The sequence below is a fragment of the Chelonoidis abingdonii genome, chromosome 2, assembly GCF_003597395.2.
Source record: "Chelonoidis abingdonii isolate Lonesome George chromosome 2, CheloAbing_2.0, whole genome shotgun sequence".
Classification (NCBI taxonomy): Eukaryota; Metazoa; Chordata; order Testudines; family Testudinidae; genus Chelonoidis; species Chelonoidis abingdonii.
In genome coordinates this window covers 302,618,857-302,637,789 of record NC_133770.1, presented here as the reverse complement: position 1 = coordinate 302,637,789, position 18,933 = coordinate 302,618,857, and the positions used below count along the sequence as shown (strand labels likewise).

The window sequence follows — 18,933 nt, the reverse complement described above, 5'->3', positions numbered from 1 at the left end:
ATCAAAGGAAAAGATAAAGATGAGAGCTAGAAATTGGGTTAACTGAATCATTAATACAGGAATGGAATGGAAAGTTCTTAGTTACAGGCTGTTAGCCAGATGATGAGAGTAAACTGACAAGGTTTAAATTAAGTCTCTGGAGAAATTCCGCTGCGTCTGGGATGGGCTCATTACAGTCCCTTAGTGCAGAAGCATGTGCAGATTGTAAGCAAAGGTCCCTCCAGAGGAGTAAGGAATGCACGGATTGAAGACAAAGATGGAGATGAGGCCCCAGCCTTAAATATAGGCTTTATCACAGGTGTTAAGAACTACATTCTTATTGTTCTTTACTGTGGAGAATACAGCAAAAGAGAGTCTGCAGTCGACCCATGGGCCAGTGTCTGCACACCACTGCTTAGAGTCACAAGGCGGATCTGATCCTCTCCATGGGGTCAATTGTGATAGCTAATGGAGTGCTCTATAATGGTTTCCATCAAGCAGGCCTAAGCTGAAGCTGACACCAAACTTGTCTGGGATCATTCCCAGTAACACACAGCACAAGTTTAAATACAGACAGTATACGGCCAATATTCATAACTTAACTTCAACTACAAAATGATACAGACATACAGACAGCATAATCATAACCAGTAACCCGTAACCGGTCTTAGACACCTTATATGGCCCCCTTTACATAGGATTTGGTGCCACTACAGGACCTTGGTTGCAACCCATGTTCTATATGGTCCCAGTTTATATCAATAACGTCACACCGGTAAATCTGATAAACCCAGACTTTGCCAAGCCCTTTGCAGTGTTCACCGACGCCTCAGACGCAGGGTTGGGCACTGTGCTGATGCAAGCCGATGTGGGTTGGGGAAGACACTCCATCGGGTACCTGAGCAAAAAACTGCTGCCCTGGGAGCAGGACTATGCAGCCTCAGAGAAGAAAAAAAGACCCAATCCCAGTTTAAACCCCAGAGGTATTGGGGTGGCAAAAGGGTACGGGCCGCATAAACCTTCCCACATCCGGCCTGCGAGTGCCATCAAGCACACTCGACCTAAGGGAGGCCGTGAGACTGGACTGTCCTGGTGTAACTCACACCAAGGAACGGGAGAGATGCTGGGGCATCCATGGGAACGTTGGTGGGTTTTAACTTCCACAGGTCACTGGCTAAAGTGACCTCGCTCAGTTTGGTCTTGAAGGGAGGAGAGATGTGACGAACTGGGAATGTTCTTAATGTTTCCTCTGAATACTGTGTTGGTGCCTCAGTGTCCCCTATGCAGTTCTTAAGTCTCTAGCTCAGGGGGCGGCAACCTTTCAGAAGTACTGTGCCGAGTCTCCATTTATTCACTCTAATTTAAAGTTCCACGTGCCAGTAATACATTTTAACATTTTTAGAAGGTCTCTTTCTATAAGTCTATAATATGTAACTAAACTATTGTTGTATGTCAAGTAAATAAGGTTTTTAAAATGTTTAAGAAGCTTCATTTAAAATTAGATTAAAATGCAAAGCCCCCCAGTGTGGTGGCCAGGACCTGGGCACTGAAAATCAGCTCACATGCCGCCTTTGGCACCCGTGCCATAGGTTGCCTACCCCTGCTCTAGGTGGTGGGATAGAGGCCAATGTGCATAAATGGCCGACACTCTGTATCCTGGCAACAAATGGCCGGGGCTCTTCCCCCGTGCAAGGGAATAGCTAAAGGTGAACTAAGAGGTCAGGTGACCTCCTGGCCCGGGAAAGAGACAAATGCCAGAAAGGAGGGGCTGGAGGGGGGTTCAGTTTGGGGCTGACTGGGGATGGAAAGTGAGGGCAGACATAGGGGTCTGGCTCACTGCCCCCCATAATGGACCCAGCCAAGGGGTTCCGTTCTCTGTACCTACAAGCTCTGTTTTAGACCCTGTTCCTGTCATCGAATAAACCTCTGTGTTACTGGCTGGCTGAGAGACACGTCTGACTGCCAAGTGGGGGTGCAGGACCCTGTGGCTTCCCCAGGACCCCGCCTGGGTGGGCTCGCTGTGGGAAGTGCACGGAGGGGCAGAGGATGCTGAATGCTCCAAGGTCAGACCCAGGAGGTGAAGTCGTGTGAGCTTCTTGCCCTGAAGAAGTCTGCTCCAAGGGAGAGGAGGCTCCCCAAAGTCCTGACTGGCTTTGTGGGGAGCAGTTCCAGAGCATCACCCGGGGACTCAGTGACACTGAGCGAGGGCCGGCCCAGGCTCTCTCCCAGCTGACTAGTAAACCCTGTGTGGTTTGGAACCACGGCAGGCCAGGTGTCACTGCAAAAGCTGGCTGGGGCACCCGTCCCTGCACTTGTCTCCCAGGGTCTGGCTAAGGACAAAGCTCTTGGTGTGACGTTATTGATATAAAATGGAACCATATAGAACATGGTTTGCAACCAAGGTCCTGTAGTGGCACCAAATTCTATGTAAAAGGGGGTCATATCAGGTGTCTTAGACCAGGTTATGGGTTGCTGGTTATGATTATGCTGTCTGTGTATGTATCATCTTGTAGTTGAAGTTATAAGTATTGGCTGTATACTGTCTGCTATCAAATTGGTGTGTAGTTTGCGGTGCCCTCTGAGACCAGATGCAAGTTGGGTGTTAGGAATGCTGCTTAGCCTGCTTGATGGGCCCATTAAGGACGATCAGCTAAACACAACTGACCCATGGAGAGAAAGGCAGATACGTCTTGTAACTAGCAAGTGTAAGAGCAGGGACTCTGTCCTGTGCTCCAACTCCATTTTGCTGTAATGTTTCCAAACGAAGAACAAAGAAAGTGTTCTTAACACTGGGGAGCAATGGCTGATGCCGTCATTCCAGTCTTGTCTTCAAATTTGCTCCTACCTCTGGGGGACTTTGCTAACAAATCTGAAGCTTCTGCACAAGGGACTGGGTGACCATCTCCAGCCGGGGATTTCTCCAGAGACTTAATTTAAACCTGCAGTTTACTCCATCACTGGCTACAACAAGCTGACTAAGACTTTGCCACACCTGTATGAATTGATTTCATTTAACCATTTCTAGCTCTCATCTTTATTTTTCCTTTTGAATTAGCTAAGGCATCCTACTGTTCAACGAATTTGCCAAGCAACCTACGCACAAAGATCCGGGGCGGTCACACAGGCCACCCTTAGCCAAAATGAGATGGCCACCGGCCTGGGCGGTCAAAGCAGTTGCCACCGCACAATTTTAGACGTGGGTACCTTCCGAGGAGCCGATTCCAGCAGGGCCTCACCTGAGGAGGGCGTTCGATAGGTCTGCGGTTTGGGACGCGGAGGAGCGTTCCTATCTAGGTCTTCTTCCTTTAAGGGGGTGGTGGCCTTCTCCATCTATAGGACGTCGGTGGCTGGTGCTGATATGGAGACTGGACGAGTCGCGCCTACGGACCTTGTCTCGGTGCCGTCGCTGGGCGGTTTAAGCCACGATGAGGGGTAAGATAGAGATCGTTTGTGCCTGGTGGTCTCTCCTGGTTTGTTGAGCCGCGTACAGCTTTCCTCAGGCGAGTCCGCATGGTGGCCACTCATAACGCGCCTGTCTTAGGCGGCCGGGCGGTCCACAGGTTCGCGCCTCAGATGGTGGCCGCGCCGGCACACGGCCTTATGACAGATTCCTGTCACGTGCACCAGCCACCCTAGTGGCCAAGGCGCCGCCCCCACAGCCCCTAACGCTATCCGTACGTCAGGCCTCCGAGAGCGGCCCAGCGCATGCTGCCGTGCGGCAGCTCCGCCGCTGATAGCGCGCGCATCTTCGAGAAGGTGTTGCAGTCGGCTATGCAGCCAGCGCGGATAGCGATTGGCAAGGCGGCGGACGCCGCTGCAGAGAGCCTCTACGTGCGAGTCGACGGGCTGCCCGGCAGCGGTCCACAGGCCCCTAATGCCAAGCGCCGAGAGCCACCGATATACAGGCCCCGCTAACGCCTTCCGGGAAGCGTGCCACAGCGCCCCTATGAGGCCCAGCGCCGGCGTCACAGCCCTCCTTACAGCGCATTCCCCGCACACGTCCATCGAGGACCCCCTAAGTTGGCCAGACGCCGCCACCAACACCGGCCCCTATACGCGGCGGTAGCGCGGTCCACAGGCCACCCTAAAGCGGCCAGCGCGCGCCCGTCCACACCCCAATGACGGCCCAGGCGCCGAGTCGTCCCACAACGAGGCCTCCTAACGCCTTCCGAGCGTCCACAGCCCTAATCCCAGGCGCCAAGCCCTCACCACGCAGGCCCCCTAGAGAGCCCAGCAGGCGGGCGCCGGAGAGGGCCTCACACAGGCCCCCTACGGCTTGCCGCAGCGCCGTACTCAACAAAGCCCCGTACTATTCGGCAGCGCCGGCCACAACAGCGAGACCGCCCAATACGCCCTTTCCCGGAGGCGACACGAGGCCCCAAGCCGGGTGCAGCGGCCGGCCTCCAGCGAGGCCCCCAGGTCGAGGATAGGCGCAACTTTCGCCACAGCGCGTCCACACATAGGACGCGTCCGTCAGGCTCAGAGCCGCCTCCAAGGCCTACCTAACTTCTTCCGCCAGCGCCCACAGGCCCTTCTAGATGAGGCACGCGACGCCAGGGCTCAACAGGGCCCCCAAATCTGCCTTTCGCGCGTGAGCCTCCACAGTCCGCCCTAAAGTAGGCACGCGCCGCGTCCACAGGCCGCCTAACGACCAGCGCCGCCTCGCACAAGGCCCCCTATACGCCGGCCTTTCCGCAGCGCCCACAAGCCCCCTAAGGCCGCAGCGGCGAGCGCGGCGTCAACAGCCTCCCTAAGCCCAGCGCCGCCTCCATAAGGGCCTATTATACGGCTTTCACGGCCAGTCAGACCCTTAGGCCTCTCGTGGGCCTACGCCGGGGGCGCGGCACCATACGGCGAGGCTGCATCAGAGGGGCCCTCAATATCGGCGACGCAGCGTGACCTTACAGCGCATCTAATTCAGACGCCGCCCTATCCATACAAGGTGACACTTCCGAAGGCCCAGCGCCGGCCATCACCATGCTCCCGCGCGCACGACCGGTAGCGCTCAGCCGCAGGCTGTCACCGCGGGCCCTCTAAGGGCGGTCAGCGCCGGCGCCTATTCAGCTCTCCTCTCTGAGAGCGCGCTTCCGCAGAACGAGTGCACACTAGACGCTACACCTGAGATTGGCCACAGCGAGGCGCCCACCAGAGTGGGAGGAGCTGAGGCCCCCTGAGACGAGTTCACGTAGCGTCCACAGTGACCCTCTGCTTAGGCATAGGGAGAGCGCGGGGCGAGCGCGGCCGCGAGTCACAGAGAGGAGGCTCTCATGAGCGCCTGCTTGCGAGGGCGCCAGTGTCCTACAGGGTGCGGGTCTGGGACCCGCCGAATGTATGGCCGGCCGGCGGCTCGACAGGGGCAGCACCTACAGCGACGCAGGGCGCGCGGACGCGAGAGGGTCGCCCTAGAGCCCAGCGCCGCCTCCACAGGCCCCCTAAATTTGTCGCGCTTTCTGGCACGCTCACGACTAGACTTCGCCTACGTGGCATGAGGGCCGGCATCGCGAGCGAGGCGATCTCCAGAGTATAGGGCCCTGCCGCCTGCACTTTCACAGGCACTCTCTATGAGTGCCAGCGCCGCGGTCAAGGTGCCGCCTAAGCGTGGAGAGGGGATCAGTGGCGCAGGAGCCAGGGCCGCAGCGCCGCGGGCCAGAGCCCCTACCAGCGCCCGCATCGCGGGCGGGCCGCGGTCAATCACGCGCCTAACGCCTTCAAGAGCCCCCACAGTCCCCCTACAGGCCGCAGCCCCGGTCCAGGCCCCTAAGGCCAGCGCCGGCCTCCACAAGGGCCCCTAACGGTCTGTTTGGCCTCTCGGCCACAGGGTCCCTCTACGCGGGGCGCCCAGGCCGCCGTCCCGCGCCTTACGGCCCAGCGCCGCGGTGCACCAGGCTTCGGCCTACTACGATCTCTGGGCGATAGGAGTCGCGCTACTGAGAGGTCCGCACTCGACTATGAGCTCTATGCCGTCGTCGCCATCTTCTAGGCGGGACAGGACCTAACGCTTCCGTAGCGTCCACAGGCCCCCTAACGCCCAGCGCCCGCGTCCACAGCCCCCTAAGGCCCAGAGCCGCGTCCACGCCAGGCCCTTACCAGTGCCAGCGCCGGCCTCCAACAGGGCCCCCTAACGGCTTCCCGCACGTCCACAGGCCCCTAATACTGGGCACACGGCGCCGCCTTACACAGGCCCCTATACGCCTTCCGGTAGCGTCCACACGCCCCTAAGGCCCCAGCGGACGCTCACAGCCCTAAGCCCAGCGCCGCGCTCCACAGGCCCACGCCCCTAACGGCTTCCGCAGCGTCCACAGGACCCCTAAATCAGGCCAGCGGCCGCCAGCTGACAGGGCCGCGCCTAACGCCTTCCGTACGCTCCACAGGCCCCTAACGCCCAGCGCCGCGTCCACAGGCCCCCAAACGCCCAGCGCCTGCGTCCACAGGCCTCCTAACGCCTTCCGTCAGCGTCCACAGGCCCCGCTAAAGGCCCCAGCGCCGCGTCACAGGCCCCCTAGGGCCCAGCGCCGCCTCACAGTCGCCCCCTAACGCTTCCGCGAGCGTCCACAAGCCCCCTAAATGGCCAGCTTGCGCACCACAGCCCACCAACAACGCCTTCCCCGAGCGTCCACAGGCCTCCAAGGCCCAGCGCCTTCGCCTCCACCAGGCCCCCTAACGCCTTCCCCACCTCCACATGGCCGTCAGGGCGCAGCGCGCCGCTGTCCGAGCAGCCGCGCCAACTGGCTTCGCGCCAGCCGTTCCGACGAGGCCAACGCTACAGTCAGTGGCGAGGGCGTCGTCCGCGCGCCACTCGGCTCACAGGACCTAAACGCAGATTGCGGGAGTCTGTGCGCGGCAGGGCCCCAGTGCGGATAACAGCGCCAGCGCCGCGTCCACAGGCCCGCCTAAGGCCGCAGAGCAGCGTCACAGGCCCCCTAAGGCCGCGCGGAGGCGCACGCGCGCTCCACGAGGCACACCTTAATGGCTCCGCAGCGGTCCAGGCTGTAGTGGCCTGCCACCTAAATGGCCAGTGTACGGAGGCGGCACCACAGGTTCACTCGGGAAGTAGGGCGCGTCCGGAGCGGGGTCCAGAAGCGTCGCGCGCCGGATATGTCGGCGCGCAGCGCCGCGTCCAGCGAAGCACGGCGACAGCCCAGCAGCCGCCGTGTCCACGACAGGTCCACGCTGTGAACAGGGCAGGTCGGAGCAGGCTCGGCTCCACGAGGAGCCTTGAGATGGCATACGGCGCCCGGCCACCAGCGAGGGCCGCCAAACGCCCTTGCCAGGTACTGACGTCACAGGCTCCCCGAAGGGAGCACCGGCCTCGAGCGCAACAGGCGTCTCCAGGATGCGCGACCTAACGGCCCAGGGCGCCGTCGGTCCACACAGGGCCTTCGAGCAGGCGCGTTGCGGCACGCAGGCGCCGACGACGCGCGCTGGCAGTCGACGCCAGCGGCCGGACGGTCCTGGACAGGGCCGCGTTGTCGTACAGCCACGCAGCGGTCTAACTAGGTCTCGTCTCGCCTTTGAGGAGCGGGCCTTCCCGGATGGCACTCCAGCAGGTGGCCCTGCGCTATTAGGCCCAGCGCCGCGTCACAGGGCCCCTACGGGCTCACGCCGGGCCCTCATCGCAGGGGCCCCCCCAGACGACACTTCCGTCTGGTGCATCTGCACTCACCAATGTAGCTCAGCGGCCGCACCTCGGGGAGTGTACATGGCCCCAACGCCTTCTGGGATTGCGGTCCACCAGGCAGTACTATACTGCCCAGCGCGCGATTCCTTTCACGGCCGCAGGCTAATGCTGCGCGGAGAGGCGCTCCAGCCGCAGGCGGGCCACAGCTGAAGGGCCCAGGGGAGGTGGGAGTGTTCTGGCTGGCCTGCAGGTCGCCAGCGCGTCCTAGCGGGGCAGTGAATCGCGCCTAGAGGGACCAGCGGCCGCGCGGTCGCACACGACCGACTACGGTTTAACGGCCTTCCGCAGACGTCGCACAAGACCCGATAATGGCTAGAGCGCGAGAGCACCGTTTGGGGGACAGGTCCGCGCTAACGGGCTCTGGCGCCGCCAGCTGTCGCAAGGCCTGAGTGATGGCCGACGCGCGCGTGCCCACAGAGCGCCGCTGCAGGTGAGGTGATGGAGGGTTTGGGCGCTGGCAGGGAGTCTGGGCAGGCTGGGGTTGAGCATAGGCAGGTGGGGTTTGTTCTGGTGTAGGTAGTGAGCGGGAGCGCGGCATGGCGGATATTGTGTCTGGATGCCTTGCGAGGAGGCCCATGCGCCTGTTCTCCACAGGGCAACCTAGGGGTTCCGATGCGGTGCCAAGTCCCCCTAGATGGGCCAGGCCTGCTCTGGGCCACTGACAGGGCCCCGAAGAGAGCCTTGCGTCGTGAGCGGTCCCAGCAAGGCTGTGCGCTAAGGATCACGATGGCGGGCACGGTCTCGCACAGGTCGACTAACGGGCTTCCGCGCCATGCTGGCCAGAGAGAGGCACCCCTATCGGCGAACTGGCGCGACACCGCGGCAGCGAGGGGCCCCGCTAAGCGGCCTTCCGCAGCCGTCCAAACGCCCCGATGGTGCGAGCTGTGCCTTGCGCCACGAGGACCCTTTCTCATTCAGGCCAGCGCGCCCACAGGCCTAGTCTTCCGGTCCAGCGCGGGCGGTCCACAGGGCCACCTCGACGAGGGGCATCAGTCGCTGGACACCCAAGGCCCCGTCTACTTGACCGCCCCTTCCGTAGCGCCACGAGGCCCCATAACGCCCAAGCGCCGCGTCCACAGCCCCCTAAGGCCCAGCGCTGCCTCGCACAGCCCCCTACACAGCTTCCGCACGTCCACAACGCCCCAATGGCACGCCGCCACCACAGGCCGCCCAACGCCTTCCGCAGCGTCCACACGCCCTAGGCCACGCCGTCCACACGTCCTACGGCCTTCCGCAGCGTCCCACAGGCCCCTAATCGGCAGCGCGCACCACCAGGCCTAAGGCCCATCCGCGCGTCCACCAGCGCCCCTACCCAGCGCGCGTCCACCAGCCCCCTAACGGACCCAGCGCCGCCTCCACAGCCGCCCCCTAACGGCTTCCGCAGCGTCCACAGGCCCCTAAACGCCCAGCGCCGAACGTCCACAAGGCCCCTTAAGGCCATCCGCCGCGTCCACAAGCCCACCTAAGACCAGCGCCGCCTCCACAGGCCCCTAACGGGCTTCCGCAGGCGTCCCGACAGGCCCCTAATCTTGGCCAGCGCCGCCACCGACAGGCCCCTGAGGCCATCGCCGCGTCCACAGCCCTACAGGCCAGCCGCCGCGTCCACAGGCCCTAACGGCTTCCGCAGCGCTCCACAGGCCCCCTCAACTGGCCAGCCGCCGCCCACCACAGGCCCCACAGGCCCATCGCCGCGTCCGACAGGACCCATAAGCGCCCGCCGCGTCCACAGGCCCCTAAGGCCCAGCGCTCGCTCCACAGCCCCCTAACGGCTTCCGCAAGCGCACAGGCCCCTAACGCCTCAGCGCCGCCGTCCACACCTAAGGCCCACCGCGCCTCCACAGCGCCTCTCAACGGCTTCCCCGCGCCGGTCACACGGCCCCTACACGGCTTCCGCAGCGCCACACGCCCCTAAGCACGGCCACCACAGGCCCTACGCCTTCCGTAGCGTCCCACACGCCCCTCTAACGCGCAGCGCCGTCAAGGCCCTCCTACAGGCCCAGCGCACGCCTCCACAGGCCCCCTAACCGCGCCAGCGCCGCGTCCACAGGCCCCTAAGGCCCACCGCCCGCGTCGCACCAGCCCTACAGGCCCACCTTGCCGCGTCAACAGGCCTAACCCTCTCGAGCTCCAAGTCCCTACGCGCACGCCGCGTCCACAGCGCCCCAACGCCCCCAGTCGCCTGCGTCCACCACGGCCTCCTACACCGCCTTCCGCAGCGGTCCACAGGCCCCTAAGGCCCACGCCGCCCTCCACAAGCGCCGCCCTAAGGCCACCGCGCCGCGTCAACAGGCCTCCTACAGCCTTTCCGAGCCCCACCACGGCGCCTAAGGGCAGCCGCCGCGTCCACAGGCCTCTACAGGCCAGCGCCGCCTCCACACGCCCCCTAAAGGCTTCCGCAGCCGTCACAGGCGCGCCCTAATCGGCCACGCCGCCGCACCACACGGCCTAACGCCTTCCGTCAGCGTCCACAGCCCTAACGCCAGCGCCCGCCTCCACAGACCTAAGCGCCCAGCGCCGCAGTCCACAGCCCCAAAGCCGCAGCGCCGCGTCCACAGGCCCTACCACAGGCCCAGCCGCCCGCCTCACAGCTAAGCCCAGCGCCCGCCTCCACAGGCCTAACCGGCTCTGCACGCGCCCCGGCCCCTAACCACGCTCCAGCGCGCGTCACAGGCCCTAAGGCCCAGCGCGCCTCCACAGGCCCCTACAGGCCACCGGCCGGGTCCACAGCCGCTACAGCTCCCAGCGCCCGCCACCGCCTAAGCCCGCCGGCGTCAACCAGGCTACACCCTTCCCCGCCCTCCACGTCCCCTAACGCCCAGCCGCCAGCGTCCACAGGCCCTAAGGCCCGCAGCGACCCCTCCACAGGCCCCTAACGGCTTCCTCGCGTCACGGCCCCTAACCACCGCCGCCGTCCACAGGCCCACCCTCAACGGCCACGCGCCGCTCGCCACAGGACCCTAACAGATTCCGCAGCGTCCACAGGCCCCTAATGCGCCAGCCGCACCCAATGCCCTAACGCCTCTCCGTCCGCGTCCACAGCAGGCTAACCGCCCATCCCACACACAGCACAACACACCGGCATCCGCGTCACGACCGCCTAGTGTCCCAGAGCTAGAGGCGTCCGACAGGCCCACATACAGGCGCCCAGTCGGACCGGCCGTCCACAAGCTGCACTAAACGCTTCGCGTGCCGCGTCGCGAGGCAGGGTCTACGCACGCAGAGAGCTGCCCAGGCGGCGCGCCATCCGCGGGGACGAAGGTCCGCCACAGCGGGACAGGGCTGCCTGGAGTCGCGCCGCTGTAGTTGGTCTTCTGCCGCTTAGATCGGCTGAGCTGACCAGGCGGTCCAGGGCAGGCCGCACCTAGGAGGCCTCTTAGACGCTTCCTCCTAGCGAGGGCCCAACTGGCGGGCGTGGAGGCGGCACGTCTCATCTGAGGACGCCATCGGCTAGAGTGTGGCCGAGTGTCGCGGAGCACACCTTGTACATTAGCCCCTAGGCAGCCTTTATCGCGAGCGGTGCGGAGGCCCTGAAGCCAGCGAGCCGGCTGTCTCGACAGCCCAGGCCACGCCAGCGTCCCATAAGGCCGCTCTAATGTCGCCCTGTTCACGATCCGTCCACTAGGCGCGCCTGAGACAGCCCGCGCCGCGTCACAGGCCCCCTAAGGCCCAGGCCGCCTCCACACCGGCCCCCTAACGGCATTTCTCGCAGCGTCCACAAGCCCCCTAATGGCCAGCGCCGCTCACCCTGCAACTGAGCGTTCCCGAGCGTCCACATGGCCTACAGGCCCAGCGCCTCGCCGTCCACAGGCCCCCTAACGCCTTCCCAGCCTCCACAGCCGTCTCGTTAGTGCGTTCTCTAGTCCGCACTGGCAACCACAGGCCTCCAACGGCTTGCCGGCGTCACAGCCCGCCTATCACTTGCGGCCACCACAGCGCTACCTAGTTACCGTCTCTGCACGGACCTGTGCCACAAGGCCCCGATGCTTGCCCTGAGCTGGTGTGACGGCCTGACACATGGCTCGCCTAAGGCTGGCATGAGTCTAAGCATGTCTGGTCTCTGCCATGAGGCCAGCGCCGCGCGCTCTTCTGCGTTCTTAAGACGGCTTCGCCCAGCGGTCCAAGGCCAGCTTTCACTAAATGGCGCGAGTGCAATGCCACCGAGACTAGGTGTGCAGCGAGCATGTGCTGAACGTGATGTCCGGGCCGCCTGCCCACCCGCACGCTGCCTTCGTGACCTCATTCGGAGTGCCAGCCTCTTTGGCAGCTGTTATTGGGCCCTTAACGGCCTCCGGGGAGCGGTCCACAGGTCCATCCTCCTATCATATCTGCGATCACACTAGTACGACCTCGGCGACCGACCAAGTGAGCACTCTCATGCAGGCCGCATGGCGCATGGCGGTACCCTACAGATCCGCTATTCAACGGCTCCGGTCACCAGAGTTGCACCATCGCATGTTACTCTTGAGCTTATATTTGGTTTGCCATGCGACGCGGGCAACCGTGCTTTGGTGGAATTAGGCCCGACCTCAAACGAGTGCGCGACAGGTTAGCGGCCCAGATTAGGGTAAGGCATCGCATTTTTCTGTCAATGGAGGACCAGTCTTTCTGCATAGAGAAATCCAGGCCAGTCCACACAAGCTGTACACTCACAGCTTTGCGCGAGTCGCTACAGGCCACTCTGGGCCAATAAACGCCAGGCGCTGCGTCGTGGACGTCCTACAAGCCTCCTGAACGGGAGCCTTCCGGCAGCGTCCACAGGGCCCCCTAAGGCCCAGCGCCGCGCCACCAAGGCCCCCTAAGGCAGTCGCGGACGTTCACTAAGCGCTCTCGCTTGAGGAGCGCTGCCATGATGCCCACAGGCGCTCGGGTAGCGGGACAGGAGGCAGCGGGCTCGCGGGGGCGGCAACGGGAGGACCAGCCTAGACTGGACAGTCGGCCGGAGGCTCGTGGCCGCAGTCCGGGCGGGCGAGACTGCGGGTCTTGGTCCGCGCGCAAGACGGGATCCGAGGGGCGAGCTGCGCGCGAATCGCGTGGGCAGCGCAGGCGCTGGAGCCGAACAAGGGACAGCAGACTGGGCGCGCGCGTACCAGGGGTGGGCTCTGTTTGCCGGAGGCGGTCAAGACTAGGCACCGTACATCGGCGGCGGCAGGCGCCGCTCTTGTCTGTTCATAGAGGGAGCCTGCCTCAAAGACGCTGAGCAGCGCGGCGCTCTCGATATGGACCTGCACCAAAGCAAGGACGCCAGGAGCCGGCCTCTACAGGCCGCTACTAGTGCTGCCAGGCGCCGCATGCTCACAGTGCACTCCCACCTGACAGCAGACAGGACCAAACGGGGACGGGCGATACCACAGCGACACCTACGCGACTTTTCCAGCCGATACAGAGCACATACACTGCCTACGCGGCGTGTGTGACGACACATTCACCTGCGCTTCACACAGCGCCAACAAACAGGCCACTCTAGGGCACTGTCGGCTACACAGGGTCCTTCAGAGACGCAGCGCAGGGCACAGCACGGCATTGAGGTACGACAAATCACCGCCCGTGGGGCGATCACCACCCACTCGGCATATGTGCACTCAGCCCGCGCCGCGGTCATCCACACGGGCTCGGCGATAGCACGCAGCGCGGCCCGACGCACACCACCAGCCACTCCCACATCTCTCCTGGAGCTGGCCTGTGGGACGCCTCTCCCTTACTGCTGCAGGATGCAGGCCTGTGCTGGTGCTAGGCCCGTACCACGTGCGACGCGGCTGACCTTCGGCAGAGCCAGCGGCGGCTGCGCCGGTCCTTCGCTGTTTGGACCGCCTGTGACAAGGTGCAGCACTGTAACGCGCACACGATGCTGGTCTACTGAGCCTCACCACTCACTCAGCGGGAGACCAACATAACGGGCTTTCCGCACGCGGTCCACAGGGCCCTTTAATGGGCCAGCGCCGCCACCACAGGCACCTGAACGCCCTTCCCGTAGGCGTCCATCAGCTCCCCGTAAACGGCCCAGCGCAGGTCACGAGGGGAGTGAGCTGAGCGCGCCGGGTCCGTGAGGAGGTGAGAGACCAAGGCGGCGCGGCACGGCCCGGTGGCTTACGCTCCCAGGGGGTCCACGGGACCGTAGCCCAGCGCCGCCTCCCAGGCCCTAACCGGCCGCCGAGTGCGACTGGCCGTAGTCTTGGCGTGGCACGCCCGGCGTCGAGGGGGGGGCCTCACGGGGCGGGGGCGAGCGTCGTGGCAGGCGACCGGCGCCCAACAGGGCCCGACTTGAGGACTCGGCTCTCTGGGTGTCTAGAAGGGTGGGCAGGCCGGAGAGGGGGGGGTGGCGGCCGAAGGCGGCGGCGCTGAGCGACCTGAAGTTTGAGGAGCAGGTTTTGCGCCGGAGGATCCAATTTCATGACCTGCGCGTAGTGCCCAACGGCCGGCGTCCAACAGCCAGGACCACCTAACGGCTTTCCGCAGCGGCCTCATCAGGTACTATATTGCTCAGCGCCGCGTCCACAGCCCCCTACAGCCCATCGCCGCGTCCCAACAGCCCCTACAGGCCCAGCGCCGCCTCCACCAGACCTAAGGCCCAGCCGCCGGGCTACACAGGCCCAAACGGCTTCCGCAGACGTCCACGCTCTCAGGGGCCCCTATGGCCATACGCCGGCCACCACCAGCCCCCTAAAGCCTTCCCGAGCGTCTCCACAGCCCCCCTAGGGCCAGCGGCCCGCGTCCACAGGCCACCCCATAACTGCTTTCCGCACCGTGTCCACTACCCCCCTAGGACGGCCCAGCGCCTGCCGTCAAGGCACCCCTAGAGGCCCCATGCATTCCGCCGCGCCTCCACAGGCCCTTAAGGCGCGCAGTGCCGCGCCAGCAAGGCCCCAAGGCCCAGCGCGCCTCCACAGGTCGCCCCAACGGCTTCCGCAGCGTCACAGGCGCCCTTAATGGCCCGGACGCCACCACAGGCCCGCCTATATACGCGCTTCCGGTAGCGTCCACGAGCCGCCCCTAATCTTGCAGATCACGGCCCAGACGCCAGCGTCCACAGCCTTTTATAGCCCAGCGCCGTCATCCTCTTCTACAGGCGCCAACGGGTACACCGGAGGCTTGGCCGCGAGGGCGTCACACAGAGCCACTCCTAGAGGCCCAGCGGGACGGGGCCTAGGGCTGCGGGGGTACCGACTACGGCCCCCTAGAAGTTCCGGTGGTAGGCTCCCGCCTTAGAGGTGGAAAAACCCCAGCCTAGGGCTGTGACTGCCCTGTTTGAGCAATTGGTCCTGAATTGGCACTCTCAGTTGGGTCCCGCCACAACCACGTCATCACACCACGACTGGCCGGATGTCACTGCAAACGCTGGCTGGGGCACCCATCCTTGCACGTGTCTCCCAGGGTCTGGCTAAGGGCTAAGCTCTCGGCATGACGCAGGAGCGCTGGAGCCTAGTGGCTCAGGAAGGAGCCGATGAGACCTAGAGGCCTGCCCTCAAGGAAGAGTGGGCCCCCTTGAGGGGCTGGCACCCTGAAGGGGCATTGCTCAGAGACCATGAGGACACACCACATTCTTGGGAGTTTGGCAGCAGAGGGCAAAGGCTGCAGGCTCCTGAGCAGGCACTCGATCTCCCCATTCAACCCCCCCCCCAACAACTCCCCTAGGCCTAGCACCTCCCAGCAGGGGTCACCTCTGCTGTCTCTCAGTTCCGCCCAGCCCTGGGGATGCAGCAGCCCTGCCCCTGCTGAGAGCAGAGAGATGGGCATAGGGACCTCATGCTTGGCACAGGGGAAGCCGGGGGCACCCCAGGAGAGCCTTAGGGAGCACTGCCCTTGGGGGCATCTCAGAGTCGCGGGAATCTGGAAGCCGCCGTGTGCTGGCGTGACAGCCCGGGGCAGAGCACATGGCCCAGGGGGCTGGAGGAGGGGAGTCACGACGCCACACCTTGTGCTCAGCCAGCTGGCACTTGATCTCCTCCTGGCTCATGGCAGCATCGCCGGGGATCTCCAGAGTCTGCTCCACCTCATCCATCCAGTCCAGGAGCAGCTGCCGGGACTCACTGAACTGAAAGTGAGCGAGAGGATGCGTCAGCAGGAGCCACAGGGAACGCCGGAGACCAGCCCGCCTGGTGACAGGGCCCGCTCCCCGCCACACCGCACAGTACCTGCTTGGCACGCTTGCGAGCATCCTCCAGCGCGGCGCCCCGCTCACCAGTACACCGGAGCACCTTGGCCACCCGCTCCTTGGCCGTCAGCACCAGGCTCTGGATCACAGCACAGTCCTGCTTCCTGCTCACATTCTTCAGGCGAGCGGCCACCGCCTCCAGGCTGGACAGCTGCTCCCCGTGGGCGGTCACCTCCTTCAACAACACCTGCCAAGCAAGCCAGAGCTAGCCGGGGCCCGGGGCAGACTGCGGCCAAAGAGCAGCAGCCCAGCTCGGCAGGGGCCTTCTCCAAGCAGGCTCCAGGCACCGAAAGAGCCATGCTGCTGGGAGCAGTGGGATCTCCCCACCGCCGCAGGGAGCGAGACATCCCTAATGAGGATGTGGTGACAAAAGGGTTAAAGCGACCAATTAACCTCGGAGAGGTAGGGGTTAGGCCGAAGCTGGGAGCTGGTCTCCAAGGGCTGCCGCAGGAGGGGCCAGCACGGAGCTCCAGGTGAAAGGGAGCTGGGAGCCTGCCTGGAGCCTGGCTGATCAGGGCCCCTGCCAGCCTGAGCCCAAGGTCGAGGGGAAGTGGGACAGGTCCCAGGACCTGGGGACCGGCTGGGACGGCCTGAAGCAGGGGCGAGGTGGCAAAGGAGAAGGCTCCCAGGGAGCTGAAGCATCGGTTGTGCAGCATTCTGTGGCTTTGGAGGCCCTGTGAAGGGCTGGGCTGTTACCCGGCTTGGCTGCAGGGCCAGACAGCTGTTGCAATGCCACATATAGACACTGGGGACGTGATACTCCAGCAACTTTGCCACGCACCTACCCCTGTACTGCCAGCATCTCCCCAGGGAGCCCCCTCCCCGCCCCAGTGCCCCCAGAGCTGACACGGGCACAGTGCCCAGCGGGGCCCCTCGGGCCAGACCCTGTTCCTGGCTGGCCCTGGCTGCAGGCCCTGGGGGCTCACACTGGGCACTGCCGGGCGAGACTAGGTCCCTGCAGCCACGCACCAGACCGACCAGGCTTCTCCAGGGGCCCCCTGTGCCCCAGGCTGGGCCCTACGACCCCTGGGTCAGTGCGGAGGCAGGGCCCAGTGCCAGCCCCGCAGGCTGAGCTGCAATGCAGGGTCTTTAGGGCGCCCTTGGCAGGGAGTCCATGGCAGCAAGGCCTGCCGGGACTCTGAGCATAGGCAGGTGGGTTCTGTCTGGCGTCACGGGTCCCAGCCCTGCCAGCACAGCCCCCAGGCCAGCCACTGGGCCAGCCGCACTCACCTTGTGCTCCTGGACTTGCCGGAGGACCGTCTCCAGCAAGAAGCTGGGCTGCTCCGGGGCACTCAGGCTCTCCTCCATCTGCCCCAGCCACTGCAGCAGCTCCTGCGCCGTGCTGTGGAACTCAGTGCTGAGAGTCAGCCCCTCCGCCAGCCGCTCCTGGGGGAGAGGAACCCGGATCGGAGAGACGCGGGGCCAGAGGGAGAGCCGGCAACCGCCTGTGGGGCTGTGCCTCCTGCAGCCTAACCCTTTCCCCTCCACCCCCGTTCCAGCCAGGGAACTGACCGGCTGTGTCTGCCACAGCCTAAACCCGTGCCCCCATTCCAGCCAGGAGGGACAGACAGACACACAATCCCAGCCACTGGAGACACACAAGCATGCAAAAGTGTACACCCTCTCCCCTAGCCCAGCCATCAGGGACACACACACACACACAAGCACACGCGCCTGTGAAGGCACAGACATGCACATGTGTACAGGGGCAGCTCTAGGCACCAGCAAAGCAAGAACCTGCTTGGGGCAGCCCATTTGCAGGGGCGGCAGCGATCCAGCATAGGAGCTGAGAACCAACAGGGGGCTCTGGGAGCTGTAGTTCCTTGGTTAGCTCCCTGCCTATAGAGCCAGCCCTGGAGCAGGGAAAGAACTACATTTCCCAGCATTCCCTTGGCCACCACCAACTGGAAAGGAAGGAGGGGGACCTCATGTGGCAGCATGCTGTGAGTGGAGAGTTGCACCATATTGTAACATTCAAAAAACAGGACACTCCAGGGGGAAGGAAGCCCCACCTGCCACCATCCACTTTCTCTGACTGCCCCCCACAGAAACCCCAACCCATCCAACCCCGGCCACTCCCTGTCCCCTGATCACTCCCTCCTGGGACCCCTGCCCCTAACTGCCCCCCTGGACCCTACCCCCTATCTAAGCCTCCCTTCTTCTTGTCCCCAACTGCCCCCTCCTGAGACGCCACCAACTTCCCCCCTAGAACCCCACCCCCTACCTATCCCTTGACAAACCCCTGGGACTCCCATGCCTATCCAACTGCTGCCTGTCCCCTGACTGCCCCCCTGACCCATCTAACCCCCCCTGCTCCCTGCCCCTTGACTGCCCCCCTGAAACTGCCTACCCCTTCTCCAACCCCCAGCCCCCTTACCGTGCCACTCAGACCAGCGTGTCTGGCTCCGTGCAGAGCCAGACATGCTGCTGCATACACGCTGCCATGCTCCCCCACGGAGCCCACAGCCCCCTGCCCCCCCCACACCCACACCCAGCACCTGCCTTCCAGATTTGAACACCTCACAATTCAGGAGTGCTCAAGCTCAATTTGGGCAGCTGTTACTTCATTTCTCCCAAATCAAATATACTGATCCACTGTAACTTGCTGTAGAAAAAGTAGAATAAAATGAGCAAGAAATGCTTCCCAATGGTTATTAGGACTGGAATTGCTATTTTTGACAGCCATTGCCTTTTTTGAGTTTTATTTGTTGAAAAGGAAGACAGTGCTATTGCGTTGGCAAATTCCCCACAGAAACAAAGAGTGGAACAAAAGAATAATAAAGGCACCTCAACTTTTCCTCATTTATGGAGGACAGTCTTATAATCTGCATCCAGAGATCCTCCAGTCACACAAGCTGAAAACTTCCTCTTTACTGCAGCTCTGTAACCATATGGGAACCAATCCTGTCTGTGTTCTGTGCACATCCAAAATTCCTGCTGAATGACCTGCCCTGGGAGCAAGTGGGTTGTGTTGGTGGTGTGTGGTGGTGTGTGTGGTGTCACACAGTCTGGAAGTGTGTGTGTTGGTCCTGCTGCTATGATGGGATGAAGGGGTGCACACAGGCGTGTGTATGTGGTCCACTGGCTGTGATGCTGTGCATGTTACCATGCCAGGGCCGCTCTACGT

The 18,933-nt window shown here is 63.3% G+C and overlaps 1 protein-coding gene across 1 annotated transcript in view; it reads right to left on the bottom strand.

The window, feature by feature from the left end:
- Positions 1 to 18,933, bottom strand: part of LOC116822795 (microtubule-actin cross-linking factor 1, isoforms 6/7-like) — a 143,143-nt gene that overhangs the window by 50,755 nt on the left and 73,455 nt on the right. The window contains 3 exon segments of the mRNA XM_075063409.1: positions 15,567 to 15,686; positions 15,787 to 15,993; positions 17,037 to 17,192. Of these exon segments, the coding sequence (XP_074919510.1) occupies positions 15,567 to 15,686; positions 15,787 to 15,993; positions 17,037 to 17,192 (483 nt within the window).